Raw genomic sequence first — 20,266 nt, forward strand, 5'->3', positions numbered from 1 at the left:
TCCAGAGGCGCAGAAGTCTTCATCCGATCCGGCCAGAAGAGGACATCCAAACCGGCAGAAGTCTTCATCCAGGCGGCATCTTCTATCTTCTTCCATCTGGAGCAGAGCGGGTACATCTTGAAGACATCCGATGCAGAGCATCCTCTTCCATCCGACGGCGACTGAAGAATCAAGGTTCCTTTAAGTGACGTCATGCAAGATGGCGTCCCTTCAGTTCCGATTGGCTGATAGAATCCTATCAGCCAATCAGAATTAAGGTAGGAAAAATCACCAATCAGCCAATAGGATTGAACTTTAATCCTATTGGCTGTTCTAATCAGCCAATAGGATTGAACTTCAATCCTATTGGCTGATTGGATCAGCCAATAGGATTTTTCCTACCTTAATTCCGATTGGCTGATAGGATTCTATCAGCCAATCAGAATTGAAGGGACGCCATCTTGGATGACGTCACTTAAAGGAACCTTCATTCTTCAGTCACTGTCGGATGGAAGAGGATACTCCGCATCGGATGTCTTCAAGATGGACCCGCTCCGCTCCGGATGGAAGAAGATAGAAGATGCTGCCTGGATGAAGACTTCTGCCGGTCTGAATGTCCTCTTCTGGCCGGTTCAGATGAAGACTTCTACCCCTCTGGAGGTCCACTTGTGCCCGACTGGGTGAAGACGGCTCAAAGTAGGGTGATCTTCAAGGTAGTAGTGTTAGGTTTTATTAAGGGGGGATTGGGTGGGTTTTAGAGTAGGGTTGGGTGTGTGGGTGGTGGGTTTTAATGTTGGGGGGGGGTATTGTCTTTTTTTTTACAGGTAAAAGAGCTGATTACTTTGGGGCAATGCCCCGCCAAAGGCCCTTTTAAGGGCTATTTGTAATTTAGTATAGGGTAGGGAATTTTATTATTTTGGGGGGCTTTTTTATTTTATTAGGGGGATTAGAGTAGGTGTAATTAGCTTAAAAAAATTGTAATTATTTTTTTATTTTCTGCAATTTAGTGTTTTTTTTTTACTTTAGTTTATTTAATTTAATTGTAGTTAATTGTAGTTAGTTTATGTAATTAATTTAATGATAGTGTAGTGTTAGGTGTAATTGTAATTTAGGTTAGGATTTCTTTTACAGGTAAATTTGTACTTATTTTAACTAGGTAGCTATTAAATAGTTAATAACTATTTAATAACTATTGTATCTAGTTATAATAAATACAAAGTTGCCTGTAAAATAAATATAAATCCTAAGCTTGATACAATGTAAGTATAAGTTATATTGTAGCTAGCTTAGGGTTTATTTTACAGGTAAGTATTTGGTTTTAAATAGGAATAATTTAGTTAATTATAGTAAATTTATTTAGATGTATTTAAATTATATTTAAGTTAGGGGGTGTTAGGGTTATGGTTAGACTTAGGTTTAGGGGTTAATAAATTTAATATAGTTGCGGCGACGTTGGGGGGCAGATTAGGGGTTAATAAATAAAATGTAGGGTTCGGCGATGTTGGGGGCATCAGATTAGGAGTTCATAAGTATAATTTAGGTGACGGCGGTGTCCGGAGTGGCAGATTAGAGGTTAATAATATAATGTTGGTGGCGACGATGTCGGGGGCGGCAGATTAGGGGTTAAAGGGACAGTCTAGCCCAAAATAAATTTTCATGATTCAGATAGCGCATGTAATTTTAAACAATTTTCCAATTTACTTCTATCACCAATTTTGCTTTGCTCTCTAGGTATTCTTAGTGGTAAGCTTAACCTAGGAGGTTCATATGCTAATTTCTTAGGCCTAGATTTAGAGTTCGGCGGTAAAAGGGCTGTTAACGCTCCGCGGGTTTTTTTCTGGCCGCACCATAAATTTAACTCTGGTATCGAGAGTTCAAACAAATGCTGCGTTAGGCTCCAAAAAAGGAGCGTAGAGCATTTATACCGCAAATGCAACTCTCGATACCAGAGTTGCTTACGGACGCGGCCAGCCTCAAAAAAGGTGCTCGTGCACGATTCTCCCATAGGAAACAATGGGGCTGTTTGAGCTGAAAAAAAACCTAACACCTGCAAAAAAGCAGCGTTCAGCTCCTAACGCAGCCCCATTGTTTCCTATGGGGAAACACCTCCTAAGTCTGCACCTAACACCCTAACATGTACCCCGAGTCTAAACACCCCTAACCTTACACTTATTAACTCCTAATCTGCCGCCCCCGCTATCGCTGACCCCTGCATTACACTTTTAACCCCTAATCTGCCGCTCCGTAAACCGCCGCCACCTACGTTATCCCTATGTACCCCTAATCTGCTGCCCTAACATCGCCGACCCCTATGTTATATTTATTAACCCCTAATCTGCCCCCCACATCGTCGCCGACACCTGCCTACACTTATTAACCCCTAATCTGCCGAGCGGACCGCACCGCTACTATAATAAAGTTATTAACCCCTAATCCGCCTCACTAACCCTATCATAAATAGTATTAACCCCTAATCTGCCCTCCCTAACATCGCCGACACCTACCTTCAATTATTAACCCCTAATCTGCCGACCGGAGCTCACCGCTATTCTAATAAATGGATTAACCCCTAAAGCTAAGTCTAACCCTAACACTAACACCCCCCTAAGTTAAATATAATTTTTATCTAACAAAATAAATTAACTCTTATTAAATAAATGATTCCTATTTAAAGCTAAATACTTACCTGTAAAATAAATCCTAATATAGCTACAATATAAATTATAATTATATTATAGCTATTTTAGGATTAATATTTATTTTACAGGCAACTTTGTAATTATTTTAACCAGGTACAATAGCTATTAAATAGTTAAGAACTATTTAATAGTTACCTAGTTAAAATAATAACAAATTTACCTGTAAAATAAATCATAACCTAAGATATAATTAAACCTAACACTACCCTATCAATAAAATAATTAAATAAACTACCTACAATTACCTACAATTAACCTAACACTACACTATCAATAAATTAATTAAACACAATTGCTACAAATAAATAAAATTAAATAAACTATCTAAAGTACAAAAAATAAAAAAGAACTAAGTTACAGAAAATAATAAAATATTTACAAACATAATAAAAATATTACAACAATTTTAAACTAATTACACCTACTCTAAGCCCCCTAATAAAATAACAAAGCCCCCCAAAATAAAAAATTCCCTACCCTATTCTAAAATACAAATATTACAAGCTCTTTTACCTTACCAGCCCTGAACAGGGCCCTTTGCGGGGCATGCCCCAAGAATTTCAGCTCTTTTGCCTGTAAAAAAAAACATACAATACCCCCCCCCAACATTACAACCCACCACCCACATACCCCTAATCTAACCCAAACCCCCCTTAAATAAACCTAACACTACCCCCCTGATGATCTTCCTACCTTGTCTTCACCATGCCAGGTTCACCGATCCGTCCTGGCTCCAAGATCTTCATCCAACCCAAGCGTGGGCTAGACATCCACTGAAGAAGTCCAGAAGAGGGTCCAAAGTCTTCCTCCTATCCGGCAAGAAGAGGACATCCGGACCGGCAAACATCTTCTCCAAGCGGCATCTTCTATCTTCTTCCATCCGATGACGACCGGCTCCATCTTGAAGACCTCCAGCGCGGATCCATCCTCTTCTTCCGACGACTAGACGACGAATGACGGTTCCTTTAAGGGACGTCATCCAAGATGGCGTCCCTCGAATTCCGATTGGCTGATAGGATTCTATCAGCCAATCGGAATTAAGGTAGGAATTTTCTGATTGGCTGATGGAATCAGCCAATCAGAATATAGTTCAATCCGATTGGCTGATCCAATCAGCCAATCAGATTGAGCTCGCATTCTATTGGCTGTTCCGATCAGCCAATAGAATGCGAGCTCAATCTGATTGGCTGATTGGATCAGCCAATCGGATTGAACTATATTCTGATTGGCTGATTCCATCAGCCAATCAGAAAATTCCTACCTTAATTCCGATTGGCTGATAGAATCCTATCAGCCAATCGGAATTCGAGGGACGCCATCTTGGATGACGTCCCTTAAAGGAACCGTCATTCGTCGTCTAGTCGTCGGAAGAAGAGGATGGATCCGCGCTGGAGGTCTTCAAGATGGAGCCGGTCGTCATCGGATGGAAGAAGATAGAAGATGCCGCTTGGAGAAGATGTTTGCCGGTCCGGATGTCCTCTTCTTGCCGGATAGGAGGAAGACTTTGGACCCTCTTCTGGACTTCTTCAGTGGATGTCTAGCCCACGCTTGGGTTGGATGAAGATCTTGGAGCCAGGACGGATCGGTGAACCTGGCATGGTGAAGACAAGGTAGGAAGATCATCAGGGGGGTAGTGTTAGGTTTATTTAAGGGGGGTTTGGGTTAGATTAGGGGTATGTGGGTGGTGGGTTGTAATGTTGGGGGGGGGTATTGTATGTTTTTTTTTACAGGCAAAAGAGCTGAAATTCTTGGGGCATGCCCCGCAAAGGGCCCTGTTCAGGGCTGGTAAGGTAAAAGAGCTTGTAATATTTGTATTTTAGAATAGGGTAGGGAATTTTTTATTTTGGGGGGCTTTGTTATTTTATTAGGGGGCTTAGAGTAGGTGTAATTAGTTTAAAATTGTTGTAATATTTTTATTATGTTTGTAAATATTTTATTATTTTCTGTAACTTAGTTCTTTTTTATTTTTTGTACTTTAGATAGTTTATTTAATTTTATTTATTTGTAGCAATTGTGTTTAATTAATTTATTGATAGTGTAGTGTTAGGTTAATTGTAGGTAATTGTAGGTAGTTTATTTAATTATTTTATTGATAGGGTAGTGTTAGGTTTAATTATATCTTAGGTTATGATTTATTTTACAGGTAAATTTGTTATTATTTTAACTAGGTAACTATTAAATAGTTCTTAACTATTTAATAGCTATTGTACCTGGTTAAAATAATTACAAAGTTGCCTGTAAAATAAATATTAATCCTAAAATAGCTATAATATAATTATAATTTATATTGTAGCTATATTAGGATTTATTTTACAGGTAAGTATTTAGCTTTAAATAGGAATCATTTATTTAATAAGAGTTAATTTATTTCGTTAGATAAAAATTATATTTAACTTAGGGGGGTGTTAGTGTTAGGGTTAGACTTAGCTTTAGGGTTTAATCCATTTATTAGAATAGCGGTGAGCTCCGGTCGGCAGATTAGGGGTTAATAAGTGTAGGTAGGTGTCGGCGACGTTGTGGGGGGCAGATTAGGGGTTAATAAATATAACATAGGGGTCGGCGATGTTAGGGGTAGCAGATTAGGGGTACATAGGGATAACGTAGGTGGCGGCGATTTGCGGTCGGAAGATTAGGGGTTAATTATTTTAAGTAGCTTGCGGCGACGTTGTGGGGGGCAAGTTAGGGGTTAATAGATATAATACAGGGGTCGGCGGTGTTAGGGGCAGCAGATTAGGGGTACATAAGTATAACGTAGGTGGCGGTCGGCAGATTAGGGGTTAAAAATTTTAATCGAGTGGCGGCGATGTGGGGGGAGCTCGGTTTAGGGGTACATAGGTAGTTTATGGGTGTTAGTGTACTTTAGGGTACAGTAGTTAAGAGCTTTATAAACCGGCGTTAGCCAGAAAGCTCTTAACTCCTGCTATTTTCAGGCGGCTGGAATCTTGTCGTTAGAGCTCTAACGCTCACTGCAGAAACGACTCTAAATACCGGCGTTAGGAAGATCCCATTGAAAAGATAGGCTACGCAAATGGCGTAGGGGGATCTGCGGTATGGAAAAGTCGCGGCTGTAAAGTGAGCGTTAGACCCTTTAATCACTGACTCCAAATACCAGCGGGCGCCCAAAACCAGCGTTAGGAGCCTCTAACGCTGGTTTTGACGGCTACCGCCGAACTCTAAATCTAGGCCTAAGACCTTGAAGGCCACCTCTTTTCAGAATGCATTTTAACAGTTTTTCACCACTAGAGGGTGTTATTTCACGTATTTCATATAGATAACACTGTGCTCGTGCACGTGAAGTTATCTGGGAGCAGGCACTGATTGGCTAGACTACAAGTCTGTCAAAAGCACTGAAATAAAGGGGCAGTTTGCAGAGGCTTAGATACAAGATAATCACAGAGGTTAAAAGTATATTATTATAACTGTGTTGGTTATGCAAAACTGGGGAATGGGTAATAAAGGGATTATCTATCTTTTAAAGCAATAGAAATTCTGGTGTAGACTGTCCCTTTAATAAGTTTAATATTAGGGGTGTTTAGACTCGGGGTTCATGTTAGGGTGTTAGGTGTAGACATAAATTTATTTTCCCCATAGGAAACAATGGGGCTGCGTTAGAAGCTGGATGCTGCTTTTTTGCAGGTGTTAGGTTTTTTTTCAGCCAGCTCAGCCCCATTGTTTCCTATGGGGAAATTGTGCACGAGCACGTTTCGCCAGCTTCTGCTGACTAAAGCAACGCTGGTATTGAGGTGAGATGTGGAGCTTCATTTTTCTCAACGCTCACTTTTCTGAGGTTAACGCCGGCTTGCAGAAAACTCGTAATACCAGCGTTGTCTTAAGTGAGCGGTGAGAAAAAAAGGCTTGTTAGCACCGCACACCATTACCGACAAAAACTCGTAATCTAGCCGAAAGATTTTAAAGAGACATAGAACAAAATAAACTAGCATAATTTTCTAAATATATAATGCAGCCAAAGCTTACCTGCAAAACCGTCTCTGTTTTAACCCCATTAACCCTTTTAATTCAGGCATAGTTTTGGTTGCAGCAAGCTCCACCCTGGACATTTCCATATATGGAAGGTGCTATCCAGGCCATAGCTTCAGCAGAATGCACTTGTGCACATGCACAGTAGGGGGCACAGTCACATGACACTTGACTAAAGCAGTGCACAGTATAATGCTGAAGTTTTTACAAAGCATGTGACATTATTGCCATGGAAACAACCAAGCCTCTTGCCAACAAACAATAGCAGTACCTGCTGTCCCTCCTCAACCCCCTCCTTACTTGTATAAGTAATTATCCTCACATGCACACTTTGTTACATGATACCACAAGGTTTGGAGTAGGATACTGATAAGGGGGGTGGGGCAGACTATTCTTGGCAACACTAAACTGTAAGTAATTTAGCAGATTTTTGGAATTTTTATTAAAATACTTATTAGCTTTTTTACACCTTTTTTTTTGCACACACTGTTTTATCTCAGTTGACCCTTTTATGATATGCACATAGCCCAAAATGTTTTATGGCAATTTTATTAAAATCATGACACTGAATTTTCTCTTGATAAAAATGTTTTTAGTTTCATTCGTTCGCTCTTTTGAATGTTATTGCTACTTACGCATTTTGTCATGTAGTTGATCTCTCTCTCCCCTCTCAAGTTTCATGTGCTTTTTGGATACTTTAGGAGTTTCAGAAGGTCCTAAGGTCAAAGCGACCAGTTTACGAGGCTACTGTAAGGAGCGGTAGAGCTCTACGGGAGAAAGTCCGTTTGGCTGAAGATGGTCAGCGGTTGGATGAGTCCTTGGGGCAGTTAAAGGAACAATGGGAGAACATTTGTAGCCGATCTACTGAGAGGTAATGGGTGCTAGGTCTATTACATCAACAGTAGATACTATAGGCAGGTACCAGCCGAACCCCAGAGAAATAGATATAGGTACAGAACTGGCAAGGCACCGGGGGAAGGAATAACAGTATTTAATTCCCAGCTGTATTATCTTCAATATCAATATAACGTGCCTGCCGAAACATCACAATAAATTTACTTGCAAGTAGAGAATGTGGAGTTTTGACTTTGCTTATTTGCGATATAACCCCAAGCACAAATGAATTCCGTCATTTTACATCAATTGATTTAATCACAATTTGTGCAGCAAACATTGAAACAAATGTAATATTCCCTCATTTTAGCTGGGTAGTGAGTAAAATCAGCTGGGTGGTTTGACCATTAAAGGAGATGAAACCCAAACATTTTCTTTTGTGATTCAGACAGAACAAACCATTTTTAAAAAGTTTAAAATTTACCTCTATTCTCAAATTTGCTTTGTTCCCGTGGTATTCTGTGTTTAAGAGATACCTAGGTAGTATCTGTAGCACTACATGACAGGAAACAGTGCTGCCCTCTAGTGCTCTTGCTAATGTATAATATTGTGTGTTATAGAGATACCTAGGTAGTATCTGTAGCACTACATGACAGGAAACAGTGCTGCCCTCTAGTGCTCTTGCTAATGTATAATATTGTGTGTTATAGAGATACCTAGGTAGTATCTGTAGCACTACATGAGAGGTAATAGTGCTGTTATCTAGTGCTCTTGCTAATGTATAATATTGTGTTATAGAGATACCTAGGTAGTATCTGTAGCACTACATGAGAGGTAATAGTGCTGTTATCTAGTGATATTGCTAATGTATAATATTGTGTGTTTAAGAGATACCTAGGTAGTATCTGTAGCACTACATGACAGGAAACAGTGCTGCCCTCTAGTGCTCTTGCTAATGTATAATATTGTGTGTTATAGAGATACCTAGGTAGTATCTGTAGCACTACATGACAGGTAACAGTGCTGTTATCTAGTGCTCTTGTTAATGTATAATATTGTGTTATAGAGATACCTAGGTAGTATCTGTAGCACTACATGAGAGGTAATAGTGCTGTTATCTAGTGCTATTGCTAATGTATAATATTGTGTGTTTAAGAGATACCTAGGTAGTATCTGTAGCACTACATGACAGGTAATAGTGCTGTTATCTAGTGCTCTTGCTAATGTATAATATTGTGTTATAGAGATACCTAGGTAGTATCTGTAGCACTACATGACAGGTAATAGTGCTGTTATCTAGTGCTCTTGCTAATGTATAATATTGTGTGTTATAGAGATACCTAGGTAGTATCTGTAGCACTACATGACAGGTAATAGTGCTGTTATCTAGTGATCTTGCTAATGTATAATATTGTGTGTTATAGAGATACCTAGGTAGCATCTGCAGCACTACATGACAGGTGATAGTGCTGTTATCTAGTGCTCTTGCTAATGTATAATATTGTGTTATAGAGATACCTAGGTAATATCTGTAGCACTACATGACAGGTAATTGTGCTGTTATCTACTGCTCTTGCTAATGTATAATATTGTGTGTTATAGAGATACCTAGGTAGTATCTGTAGCACTACATGACAGGTAATAGTGCTGTTATCTAGTGCTCTTGCTAATGTATAATATTGTGTGTTATAGAGATACCTAGGTAGCATCTGTAGCACTACATGACAGGTAATAGTGCTGTTATCTAGTGCTCTTGTTAATGTATAATATTGTGTGTTATAGAGATACCTAGGTAGTATCTGTAGCACTACATGACAGGTAATAGTGCTGTTATCTAGTGCTCTTGCTAATGTATAATATTGTGTGTTTAAGAGATACCTAGGTAGGCATCTGCAGCACTACATGACAGGTAATAGTGCTGTTATCTAATGCTCTTGCTAATGTATAATATCGTGTGTTATAGAGATACCTAGGTAGTATCTGTAGCACTACATGACAGGTAATAGTGCTGTTATCTAGTGCTCTTGCTAATGTATAATATTGTGTGTTATAGAGATACCTAGGTAGTATCTGTAGCACTACATGACAGGTAATAGTGCTGTTATCTAGTGCTCTTGCTAATGTATAATATTGTGTGTTATAGAGATACCTAGATAGTATCTGTAGCACTACATGACAGGTAATAGTGCTGTTATCTAGTGCTCTTGCTAATGTATAATATTGGGTTATAGAGATACCTAGGTAGTATCTGTAGCACTACATGACAGGTAATAGTGCTGTTATCTAGTGCTCTTGCTAATGTATAATATCGTGTGTTATAGAGATACCTAGGTAGTATCTGTAACACTACATGACAGGTAATAGGGCTGTTATATAGTGCTCTTGCTAATGTATAATATTGTGTTTAAGAGATACCTAGGTAGTATCTGTAGCACTACATGACTGGTAATAGTGCTGCTATCTAGTGCTCTTGCTAATGTATAATATTGTGTTATAGAGATACCTAGGTAGTATCTGTAGCAGTACATGACAGGTAATAGTGCTGTTATCTAGTGCTCTTGCTAATGTATAATATTGTGTTATAGAGATACCTAATTAGTATCTGTAGCACTACATGACTGGTAATAGTGCTGCTATCTTGTGCTCTTGCTAATGTATAATATTGTGTTATAGAGATACCTAGGTAGTATCTGTAGCACTTCATGACAAGTAATAGTGCTGTTATCTAGTGCTCTTGCTAATGTATAATATTGTGTGTTATAGAGATACCTAGGTAGTATCTGTAGCACTACATGGCAGGTAATAGTGCTGTTATCTAGTGCTCTTGCTAATGTATAATATTGTGTTATAGAGATACCTAGGTAGTATCTGGGGCACTACATGACAGGTAATAGTGCTGTTATCTAGTGCTCTTGCTAATCTATAATATTGTGTTATAGAGATACCTAGGTAGTATCTGGGGCACTACATGACAGGTAATAGTGTTGTTATCTAGTGCTCTTGCTAATGTATAATATTGTGTTATAGAGATACCTAGGTAGTATCTGTAGCACTACATGACAGGTAATAGTGCTGTTATCTAGTGCTCTTGCTAATGTATAATATTGTGTGTTATAGAGATACCTAGATAGTATCTGTAGCACTACATGACAGGTAATAGTGCTGTTATCTAGTGCTCTTGCTAATGTATAATATTGTGTTATAGAGATACCTAGGTAGTATCTGTAGCACTACATGACAGGTAATAGTGCTGTTATCTAGTGCTCTTGCTAATGTATAATATCGTGTGTTATAGAGATACCTAGGTAGTATCTGTAACACTACATGACAGGTGATAGTGCTGTTATCTAGTGCTCTTGCTAATGTATAATATTGTGTTTAAGAGATACCTAGGTAGTATCTGTAGCACTACATGACTGGTAATAGTGCTGCTATCTAGTGCTCTTGCTAATGTATAATATTGTGTTATAGAGATACCTAGGTAATATCTGTAGCATTACATGACAGGTAATTGTGCTGTTATCTACTGCTCTTGCTAATGTATAATATTGTGTGTTATAGAGATACCCCCTAAGGCAGAACATACAGTGATGTGAGATGTCATCGCAGAAAATGCAGCATGTCTGCAGAAAGAACAGGACACATGCAGGAACTGTTAGCGCTTGAACTTTGTAGTGCTGCTCCACATTAAACAGTTCTCTTCAAACAGAGCTGTGCTCTGGCTGCACTGTGTACAATTTCCTTACCACAGTGCATCCAGGGCAAAGTGCTGTTTGAAGTGAGCAGTCAAATATGCAGTAGCGCTGCAAAGCAGCAGCGCATTGCTTGTTAACAGGCTCTCAGATATTTTTTCTCTTAGCCTTTCCCAGTCTGCAAAGCTGTTTATTCTGAATGTAAGAGCACTGCATCTTTTTATTACTACATTTCTATGTTAGACCAAGAGAAAAGGAAACAGATTTATTAAAGAGACATTTTAAAATGTCTTTTTTTTGTATGCAGCTAATTTGCAATGCAATTTTCAACTACTGCACTATATTAAAAAAACATTAAAAATTGCTTTATTCTTCAGTTAGCCAACACATTGTAATTTAACTGGTGCCTTAGTGTAGCTGTCTAATTTAAAATTTAATTTTATTTAAAAATGACCTGCAGAAACATTTTCACTAAAAAAATCTCATCGCAGAAAGTAAAGAAAAGTTCTGCCTCTGGGGAGATACCTAGGTAGTATCTGTAGCACTACATGACAGGTAATAGTGCTGTTATCTAGTGCTCTTGCTAATTTATAATATTGTGTGTTATAGAGATACCTAGGTAGCATCTGTAGCACTACATGACAGGTAATAGTGCTGTTATCTAGTGCTCTTGTTAATGTATAATATTGTGTGTTATAGAGATACCTAGGTAGTATCTGTAGCACTACATGACAGGTAATAGTGCTGTTATCTAGTGCTCTTGCTAATGTATAATATTGTGTGTTTAAGAGATACCTAGGTAGGCATCTGCAGCACTACATGACAGGTAATAGTGCTGTTATCTAATGCTCTTGCTAATGTATAATATTGTGTTATAGAGATACCTAGGTAGTATCTGTAGCACTACATGACAGGTAATAGTGTTGTTATCTAGTGATATTGCTAATGTATAATATTGTGTGTTATAGAGATACCTAGGTAGTATCTGTAGCACTACATGACAGGTAATAGTGCTGTTATCTAGTGCTCTTGCTAATGTATAATATTGTGTGTTATAGAGATACCTAGGTAGTATCTGTAGCACTACATGACAGGTAATAGTGCTGTTATCTAGTGCTCTTGCTAATGTATAATATTGTGTGTTATAGAGATACCTAGATAGTATCTGTAGCACTACATGACAGGTAATAGTGCTGTTATCTAGTGCTCTTGCTAATGTATAATATTGTGTTATAGAGATACCTAGGTAGTATCTGTAGCACTACATGACAGGTAATAGTGCTGTTATCTAGTGCTCTTGCTAATGTATAATATCGTGTGTTATAGAGATACCTAGGTAGTATCTGTAACACTACATGACAGGTGATAGTGCTGTTATCTAGTGCTCTTGCTAATGTATAATATTGTGTTTAAGAGATACCTAGGTAGTATCTGTAGCACTACATGACTGGTAATAGTGCTGCTATCTAGTGCTCTTGCTAATGTATAATATTGTGTTATAGAGATACCTAGGTAGTATCTGTAGCACTACATGACAGGTAATAGTGCTGTTATCTAGTGCTCTTGCTAATGTATAATATTGTGTTATAGAGATACCTAATTAGTATCTGTAGCACTACATGACTGGTAATAGTGCTGCTATCTTGTGCTCTTGCTAATGTATAATATTGTGTTATAGAGATACCTAGGTAGTATCTGTAGCACTTCATGACAAGTAATAGTGCTGTTATCCAGTGCTCTTGCTAATGTATAATATTGTGTGTTATAGAGATACCTAGGTAGTATCTGTAGCACTACATGACAGGTAATAGTGCTGTTATCTAGTGCTCTTGCTAATTTATAATATTGTGTGTTATAGAGATACCTAGGTAGCATCTGTAGCACTACATGACAGGTAATAGTGCTGTTATCTAGTGCTCTTGTTAATGTATAATATTGTGTGTTATAGAGATACCTAGGTAGTATCTGTAGCACTACATGACAGGTAATAGTGCTGTTATCTAGTGCTCTTGCTAATGTATAATATTGTGTGTTTAAGAGATACCTAGGTAGGCATCTGCAGCACTACATGACAGGTAATAGTGCTGTTATCTAATGCTCTTGCTAATGTATAATATCGTGTGTTATAGAGATACCTAGGTAGTATCTGTAGCACTACATGACAGGTAATAGTGCTGTTATCTAGTGCTCTTGCTAATGTATAATATTGTGTGTTATAGAGATACCTAGGTAGTATCTGTAGCACTACATGACAGGTAATAGTGCTGTTATCTAGTGCTCTTGCTAATGTATAATATTGTGTGTTATAGAGATACCTAGATAGTATCTGTAGCACTACATGACAGGTAATAGTGCTGTTATCTAGTGCTCTTGCTAATGTATAATATTGTGTTATAGAGATACCTAGGTAGTATCTGTAGCACTACATGACAGGTAATAGTGCTGTTATCTAGTGCTCTTGCTAATGTATAATATCGTGTGTTATAGAGATACCTAGGTAGTATCTGTAACACTACATGACAGGTGATAGTGCTGTTATCTAGTGCTCTTGCTAATGTATAATATTGTGTTTAAGAGATACCTAGGTAGTATCTGTAGCACTACATGACTGGTAATAGTGCTGCTATCTAGTGCTCTTGCTAATGTATAATATTGTGTTATAGAGATACCTAGGTAGTATCTGTAGCACTACATGACAGGTAATAGTGCTGTTATCTAGTGCTCTTGCTAATGTATAATATTGTGTTATAGAGATACCTAATTAGTATCTGTAGCACTACATGACTGGTAATAGTGCTGCTATCTTGTGCTCTTGCTAATGTATAATATTGTGTTATAGAGATACCTAGGTAGTATCTGTAGCACTTCATGACAAGTAATAGTGCTGTTATCCAGTGCTCTTTCTAATGTATAATATTGTGTGTTTAAGAGATACCTAGGTAGTATCTGTAGCACTACATGACAGGTAATAGTGCTGTTATCTAGTGCTCTTGCTAATGTATAATATTGTGTTATAGAGATACCTAGGTAGTATCTGTAGCACTACATGACAGGTAATAGTGCTGTTATCTATTGCTCTTGCTAATGTATAATATTGTGTGTTATAGAGATACCTAGGTAGTATCTGTAGCACTACATGACAGGTAATAGTGCTGTTATCTAGTGCTCTTGCTAATGTATAATATTGTGTGTTATAGAGATACCTAGATAGTATCTGTAGCATTACATGACAGGTAATAGTGCTGTTATCTAGTGCTCTTGCTAATGTATAATATTGTGTTATAGAGATACCTAGGTAGTATCTGTAGCACTACATGACAGGTAATAGTGCTGTTATCTAGTGCTCTTGCTAATGTATAATATCGTGTGTTATAGAGATACCTAGGTAGTATCTGTAACACTACATGACAGGTGATAGTGCTGTTATCTAGTGCTCTTGCTAATGTATAATATTGTGTTTAAGAGATACCTAGGTAGTATCTGTAGCACTACATGACTGGTAATAGTGCTGCTATCTAGTGCTCTTGCTAATGTATAATATTGTGTTATAGAGATACCTAGGTAATATCTGTAGCACTACATGACAGGTAATTGTGCTGTTATCTACTGCTCTTGCTAATGTATAATATTGTGTGTTATAGAGATACCTAGGTAGTATCTGTAGCACTACATGACAGGTAATAGTGCTGTTATCTAGTGCTCTTGCTAATGTATAATATTGTGTGTTATAGAGATACCTAGGTAGCATCTGTAGCACTACATGACAGGTAATAGTGCTGTTATCTAGTGCTCTTGTTAATGTATAATATTGTGTGTTATAGAGATACCTAGGTAGTATCTGTAGCACTACATGACAGGTAATAGTGCTGTTATCTAGTGCTCTTGCTAATGTATAATATTGTGTGTTTAAGAGATACCTAGGTAGGCATCTGCAGCACTACATGACAGGTAATAGTGCTGTTATCTAATGCTCTTGCTAATGAATAATATCGTGTGTTATAGAGATACCTAGGTAGTATCTGTAGCACTACATGACAGGTAATAGTGCTGTTATCTAGTGCTCTTGCTAATGTATAATATTGTGTGTTATAGAGATACCTAGGTAGTATCTGTAGCACTACATGACAGGTAATAGTGCTGTTATCTAGTGCTCTTGCTAATTTATAATATTGTGTGTTATAGAGATACCTAGATAGTATCTGTAGCACTACATGACAGGTAATAGTGCTGTTATCTAGTGCTCTTGCTAATGTATAATATTGTGTTATAGAGATACCTAGGTTGTATCTGTAGCACTACATGACAGGTAATAGTGCTGTTATCTAGTGCTCTTGCTAATGTATAATATCGTGTGTTATAGAGATACCTAGGTAGTATCTGTAACACTACATGACAGGTGATAGTGCTGTTATCTAGTGCTCTTGCTAATGTATAATATTGTGTTTAAGAGATACCTAGGTAGTATCTGTAGCACTACATGACTGGTAATAGTGCTGCTATCTAGTGCTCTTGCTAATGTATAATATTGTGTTATAGAGATACCTAGGTAGTATCTGTAGCACTACATGACAGGTAATAGTGATGTTATCTAGTGCTCTTGCTAATGTATAATATTGTGTTATAGAGATACCTAATAAGTATCTGTAGCACTACATGACTGGTAATAGTGCTGCTATCTTGTGCTCTTGCTAATGTATAATATTGTGTTATAGAGATACCTAGGTAGTATCTGTAGCACTTCATGACAAGTAATAGTGCTGTTATCCAGTGCTCTTTCTAATGTATAATATTGTGTTATAGAGATACCTAGGTAGTATCTGTAGCACTACATGACAGGTAATAGTGCTGTTATCTAGTGCTCTTGCTAATGTATAATATTGTGTTATAGAGATACCTAGGTAGTATCTGTAGAACTTCATGACAAGTAATAGTGCTGTTATCCAGTGCTCTTTCTAATGTATAATATTGTGTTATAGAGATACCTAGGTAGTATCTGTAGCACTACATGACAGGTAATAGTGCTGTTATCTAGTGCTCTTGCTAATGTATAATATTGTGTTATAGAGATACCTAGGTAGTATCTGTAGCACTACATGACAGGTAATAGTGCTGTTATCTAGTGCTCTTGCTAATGTATAATATCGTGTGTTATAGAGATACCTAGGTAGTATCTGTAACACTACATGACAGGTGATAGTGCTGTTATCTAGTGCTCTTGCTAATGTATAATATTGTGTTTAAGAGATACCTAGGTAGTATCTGTAGCACTACATGACTGGTAATAGTGCTGCTATCTAGTGCTCTTGCTAATGTATAATATTGTGTTATAGAGATACCTAGGTAGTATCTGTAGCACTACATGACAGGTAATAGTGCTGTTATCTAGTGCTCTTGCTAATGTATAATATTATGTGTTATAGAGATACCTAGGTAGTATCTGTAGCACTACATGACTGGTAATAGTGCTGTTATCTAGTGCTCTTGCTAATGTATAATATTGTGTGTTATAGAGATACCTAGGTAGTATTTGTAGCACTACATGACAGGTAATAGTGCTGTTATCTAATGCTCTTGCTAATGTATAATATTGTGTTATAGAGATACCTAGGTAGGCATCTGCAGCACTACATGACAGGAAACAGTGCTGTTATCTAGTGCTCTTGCTAATGTATAATATTGTGTGTTTAAGAGATACCTAGGTAGCATCTGCAGCACTACATGACAGGTAATAGTGCTGTTATCTAGTGCTATTGCTAATGTATAATATTGTTTGTTATAGAGATACCTAGGTAGTATTAGTAGCACTACATGACAGGTAATAGTGCTGTTATCTAGTGCTCTTGCTAATGTATAATATTGTGTGTTATAGAGATACCTAGGTAGTATCTGTAGCACTACATGACAGGTAATAGTGCTGTTATCTAGTGCTCTTGCTAATGTATAATATTGTGTGTTATAGAGATACCTAGGTAGTATCTGTAGCACTACATGACAGGTAATAGTGCTGTTATCTAGTGCTCTTGCTAATTTATAATATTGTGTGTTATAGAGATACCTAGGTAGGCATCTGCAGCACTACATGACAGGAAACAGTGCTGTTATCTAGTGCTCTTGCTAATGTATAATATTGTGTGTTTAAGAGATACCTAGGTAGTAAATGTAGCACTACATGACAAGTAATAGTGCTGTTATCTAGTGCTCTTGCTAATGTATAATATTGTGTGTTATAGAGATACCTAGGTAGTATCTGTAGCACTACATGACAGGTAATAGTGCTGTTATCTAGTGTGCTCTTGCTAATGTATAATATTGTGTTATAGAGATACCTAGGTAGTATCTGTAGCACTACATGACAGGAAGCATTGCTGCCCTCTAGTGCTCTTGCTAATGTATAATATTATGTGTTATAGAGATACCTAGGTAGTATCTGTATCACTACATGACAGATAATAGTGCTGTTATCTAGTGCTCTTGCTAATGTATAATATTGTGTTATAGAGATACCTAGGTAGTATCTGTAGCACTACATGACAGGTAATAGTGCTGTTATCTAGTGCTCTTGCTAATGTATAATATTGTATTATAGAGATACCTAGGTAGCATCTGTAGCACTACATGACAGGAAACAGTGCTGTTATCTAGTGCTCTTGCTAATGTATAATATTGTGTGTTTAAGAGATACCTAGGTAGCATCTGCAGCACTACATGACAGGTAATAGTGCTGTTATCTAGTGCTCTTGCTAATGTATAATATTGTGTGTTATAGAGATACCTAGGTAGCATCTGTAGCACTACATGACAGGTAATAGTGCTGTTATCTAGTGCTCTTGCTATTGTATAATATTGTGTGTTATAGAGATACCTTGGTAGTATCTGTAGCACTACATGACAGGTAACAGTGATGTTATCTAGTGCTCTTGCTATTGTATAATATTGTGTGTTATAGAGATACCTAGGTAGTATATGTAGCACTACATGACTGGTAATAGTGCTGTTATCTAGTGCTCTTGCTATTGTATAATATTGTGTGTTATAGAGATACCTAGGTAGTATCTGTAGCACTACATGACAGGTAATAGTGCTGTTATCTAGTGCTCTTGCTAATGTATAATATTGTGTTATAGAGATACCTAGGTAGGATCTGTAGCACTACATGAAAGGTAATAGTGCTGTTATCTAGTGCTCTTGCTATTGTATAATATTGTGTGTTATAGAGATACCTAGGTAGTATTTGTAGCACTACATGACAGGTAATAGTGCTGTTATCTAGTGCTCTTGCTATTGTATAATATTGTGTGTTATAGAGATACCTAGGTAGTATTTGTAGCACTACATGACAGGTAATAGTGCTGTTATCTAGTGCTCTTGCTAAGGTATAATATTGTGTGTTATAGAGATACCTAGGTAGTATCTGTAGCACTACATGACAGGTAATAGTGCTGTTATTTAGTGCTCTTGCTAATGTATAATATTGTGTGTTATAGAGATACCTAGGTAGTATCTGTAGCACTACATGACAGGTAATAGTGCTGTTATATAGTGCTCTTGCTAATGTATAATATTGTGTTATAGAGATACCTAGGTAGTATCTGTAGCACTACATGACACGTAATAGTGCTGTTATCTAGTGCTCTTGCTAATGTATAATATTGTGTTATAGAGATACCCAGGTAGTATCTGTAGCACTACATGACAGGTAATAGTGCTGTTATCTAGTGCTCTTGCTAATGTATAATATTGTGTTATAGAGATACCTAGGTAGCATCTGTAACACTACATGACAGGTAATAGTGCTGTTATGTAGTGCTCTTGCTAATGTATAATATTGTGTTATAGAGATACCTAGGTAGCATCTGTAACACTACATGACAGGTAATAGTGCTGTTATCTAGTGCTCTTGCTAATGTATAATATTGTGTTATAGAGATACCTAGGTAGTATCTGTAGCACTACATGACAGGTAATAGTGCTGTTATCTAGTGCTCTTGCTAATGAATAATATTGTGTGTTATAGAGATACCTAGGTAGGCATCTGCAGCACTACATGACAGGTAACAGTGCTGTTATCTAGTGCTCTTGCTAATGTATAATATTGTGTTATAGAGATACCTAGGTAGTACCTGTAGCACTACATGACAGGTAATAGTGCTGTTTTCTCCTGTTAAGTGTAGTCAGTCCACGGGTCATCCATTACTTATGGGATTATATCTCCTCCCTAACAGGAAGTGCAAGAGGATCACCCAAGCAGAGCTGCTATATAGCTCCTCCCCTCTACGTCATATCCAGTCATTCTCTTGCACCTAACTATAGATAGGACGTGTGAGAGGACTGTGGTGTGTTAAACTTAGTTTTTATTTCTTCAATCAAAAGTTTGTTATTTTAAACGGCACCGGAGTGTGTTGTTTCTTCTCAGGCAGCATTAGAAAAAGAAACTACCTGAGTTTGTCTATGATCTTAGCGGTCGTAACTAAGATCCACTTGCTATTCTCGGCCATTCTGAGGAGTGAGGTAACTTCAGAACAGGGGATAGCAGGCAGGGCTCACCTGCAAGGAGGTATGTGCAGTAAATTATTTTCTAAGGAATGGAATTGACTGAGAAAATACTGCTAATACCGATGTAATGTAAGTGCAGCCTTAAATGCAGTAGTAGCGACTGGTATCAGGCTGATATGTATGTATGTATACTCTGAGGTATTTCTGGGGAATGGAATTTCACTAAGAAAATACTGTCTATATTAAAGTAATATTTGAGCCTGCACTGCAGTGAAAGCGACTAGCAGCAGGCTTATTAATAACACTTCATAATTTTCATTTTTTAAACGTTTACTGGCATGTTAATCGTTTTTTCGGAGGTACTTGGTGATAAAACTTTATGGGCATGATTTTTACCACATGGCTGTCGTTTGTTTCTGAATAAAAACAGTTTACTGAGCTTCCCCACTGTTGTAATATGAGTGGGAGGGGCCTATTTTAGCGCTTTATTGCGCAGTAAAAATTTAGTTACAGTCTTCCTATTTCTTCCTCCATGATCCAGGACGTCTCTACAGAGCCCAGGGGTCTCCAAAACTAGTTTTGAGGGAGGTA

At 37.6% G+C, this 20,266-nt stretch overlaps 1 protein-coding gene across 1 annotated transcript in view; it reads left to right on the plus strand.

The window, feature by feature from the left end:
* The window catches only part of LOC128661759 (microtubule-actin cross-linking factor 1, isoforms 6/7-like), a 253,447-nt gene that overhangs the window by 89,042 nt on the left and 144,139 nt on the right, over positions 1–20,266 (plus strand). Inside the window, exon 12 of the mRNA XM_053715979.1 lies at positions 7,358–7,527. Coding sequence (XP_053571954.1) covers positions 7,358–7,527 — 170 coding nt within the window. The remainder of the gene's footprint in view (positions 1–7,357; positions 7,528–20,266) is intronic.

The sequence above is a fragment of the Bombina bombina genome, chromosome 5, assembly GCF_027579735.1.
Source record: "Bombina bombina isolate aBomBom1 chromosome 5, aBomBom1.pri, whole genome shotgun sequence".
Lineage (NCBI taxonomy): Eukaryota > Metazoa > Chordata > Amphibia > Anura > Bombinatoridae > Bombina > Bombina bombina.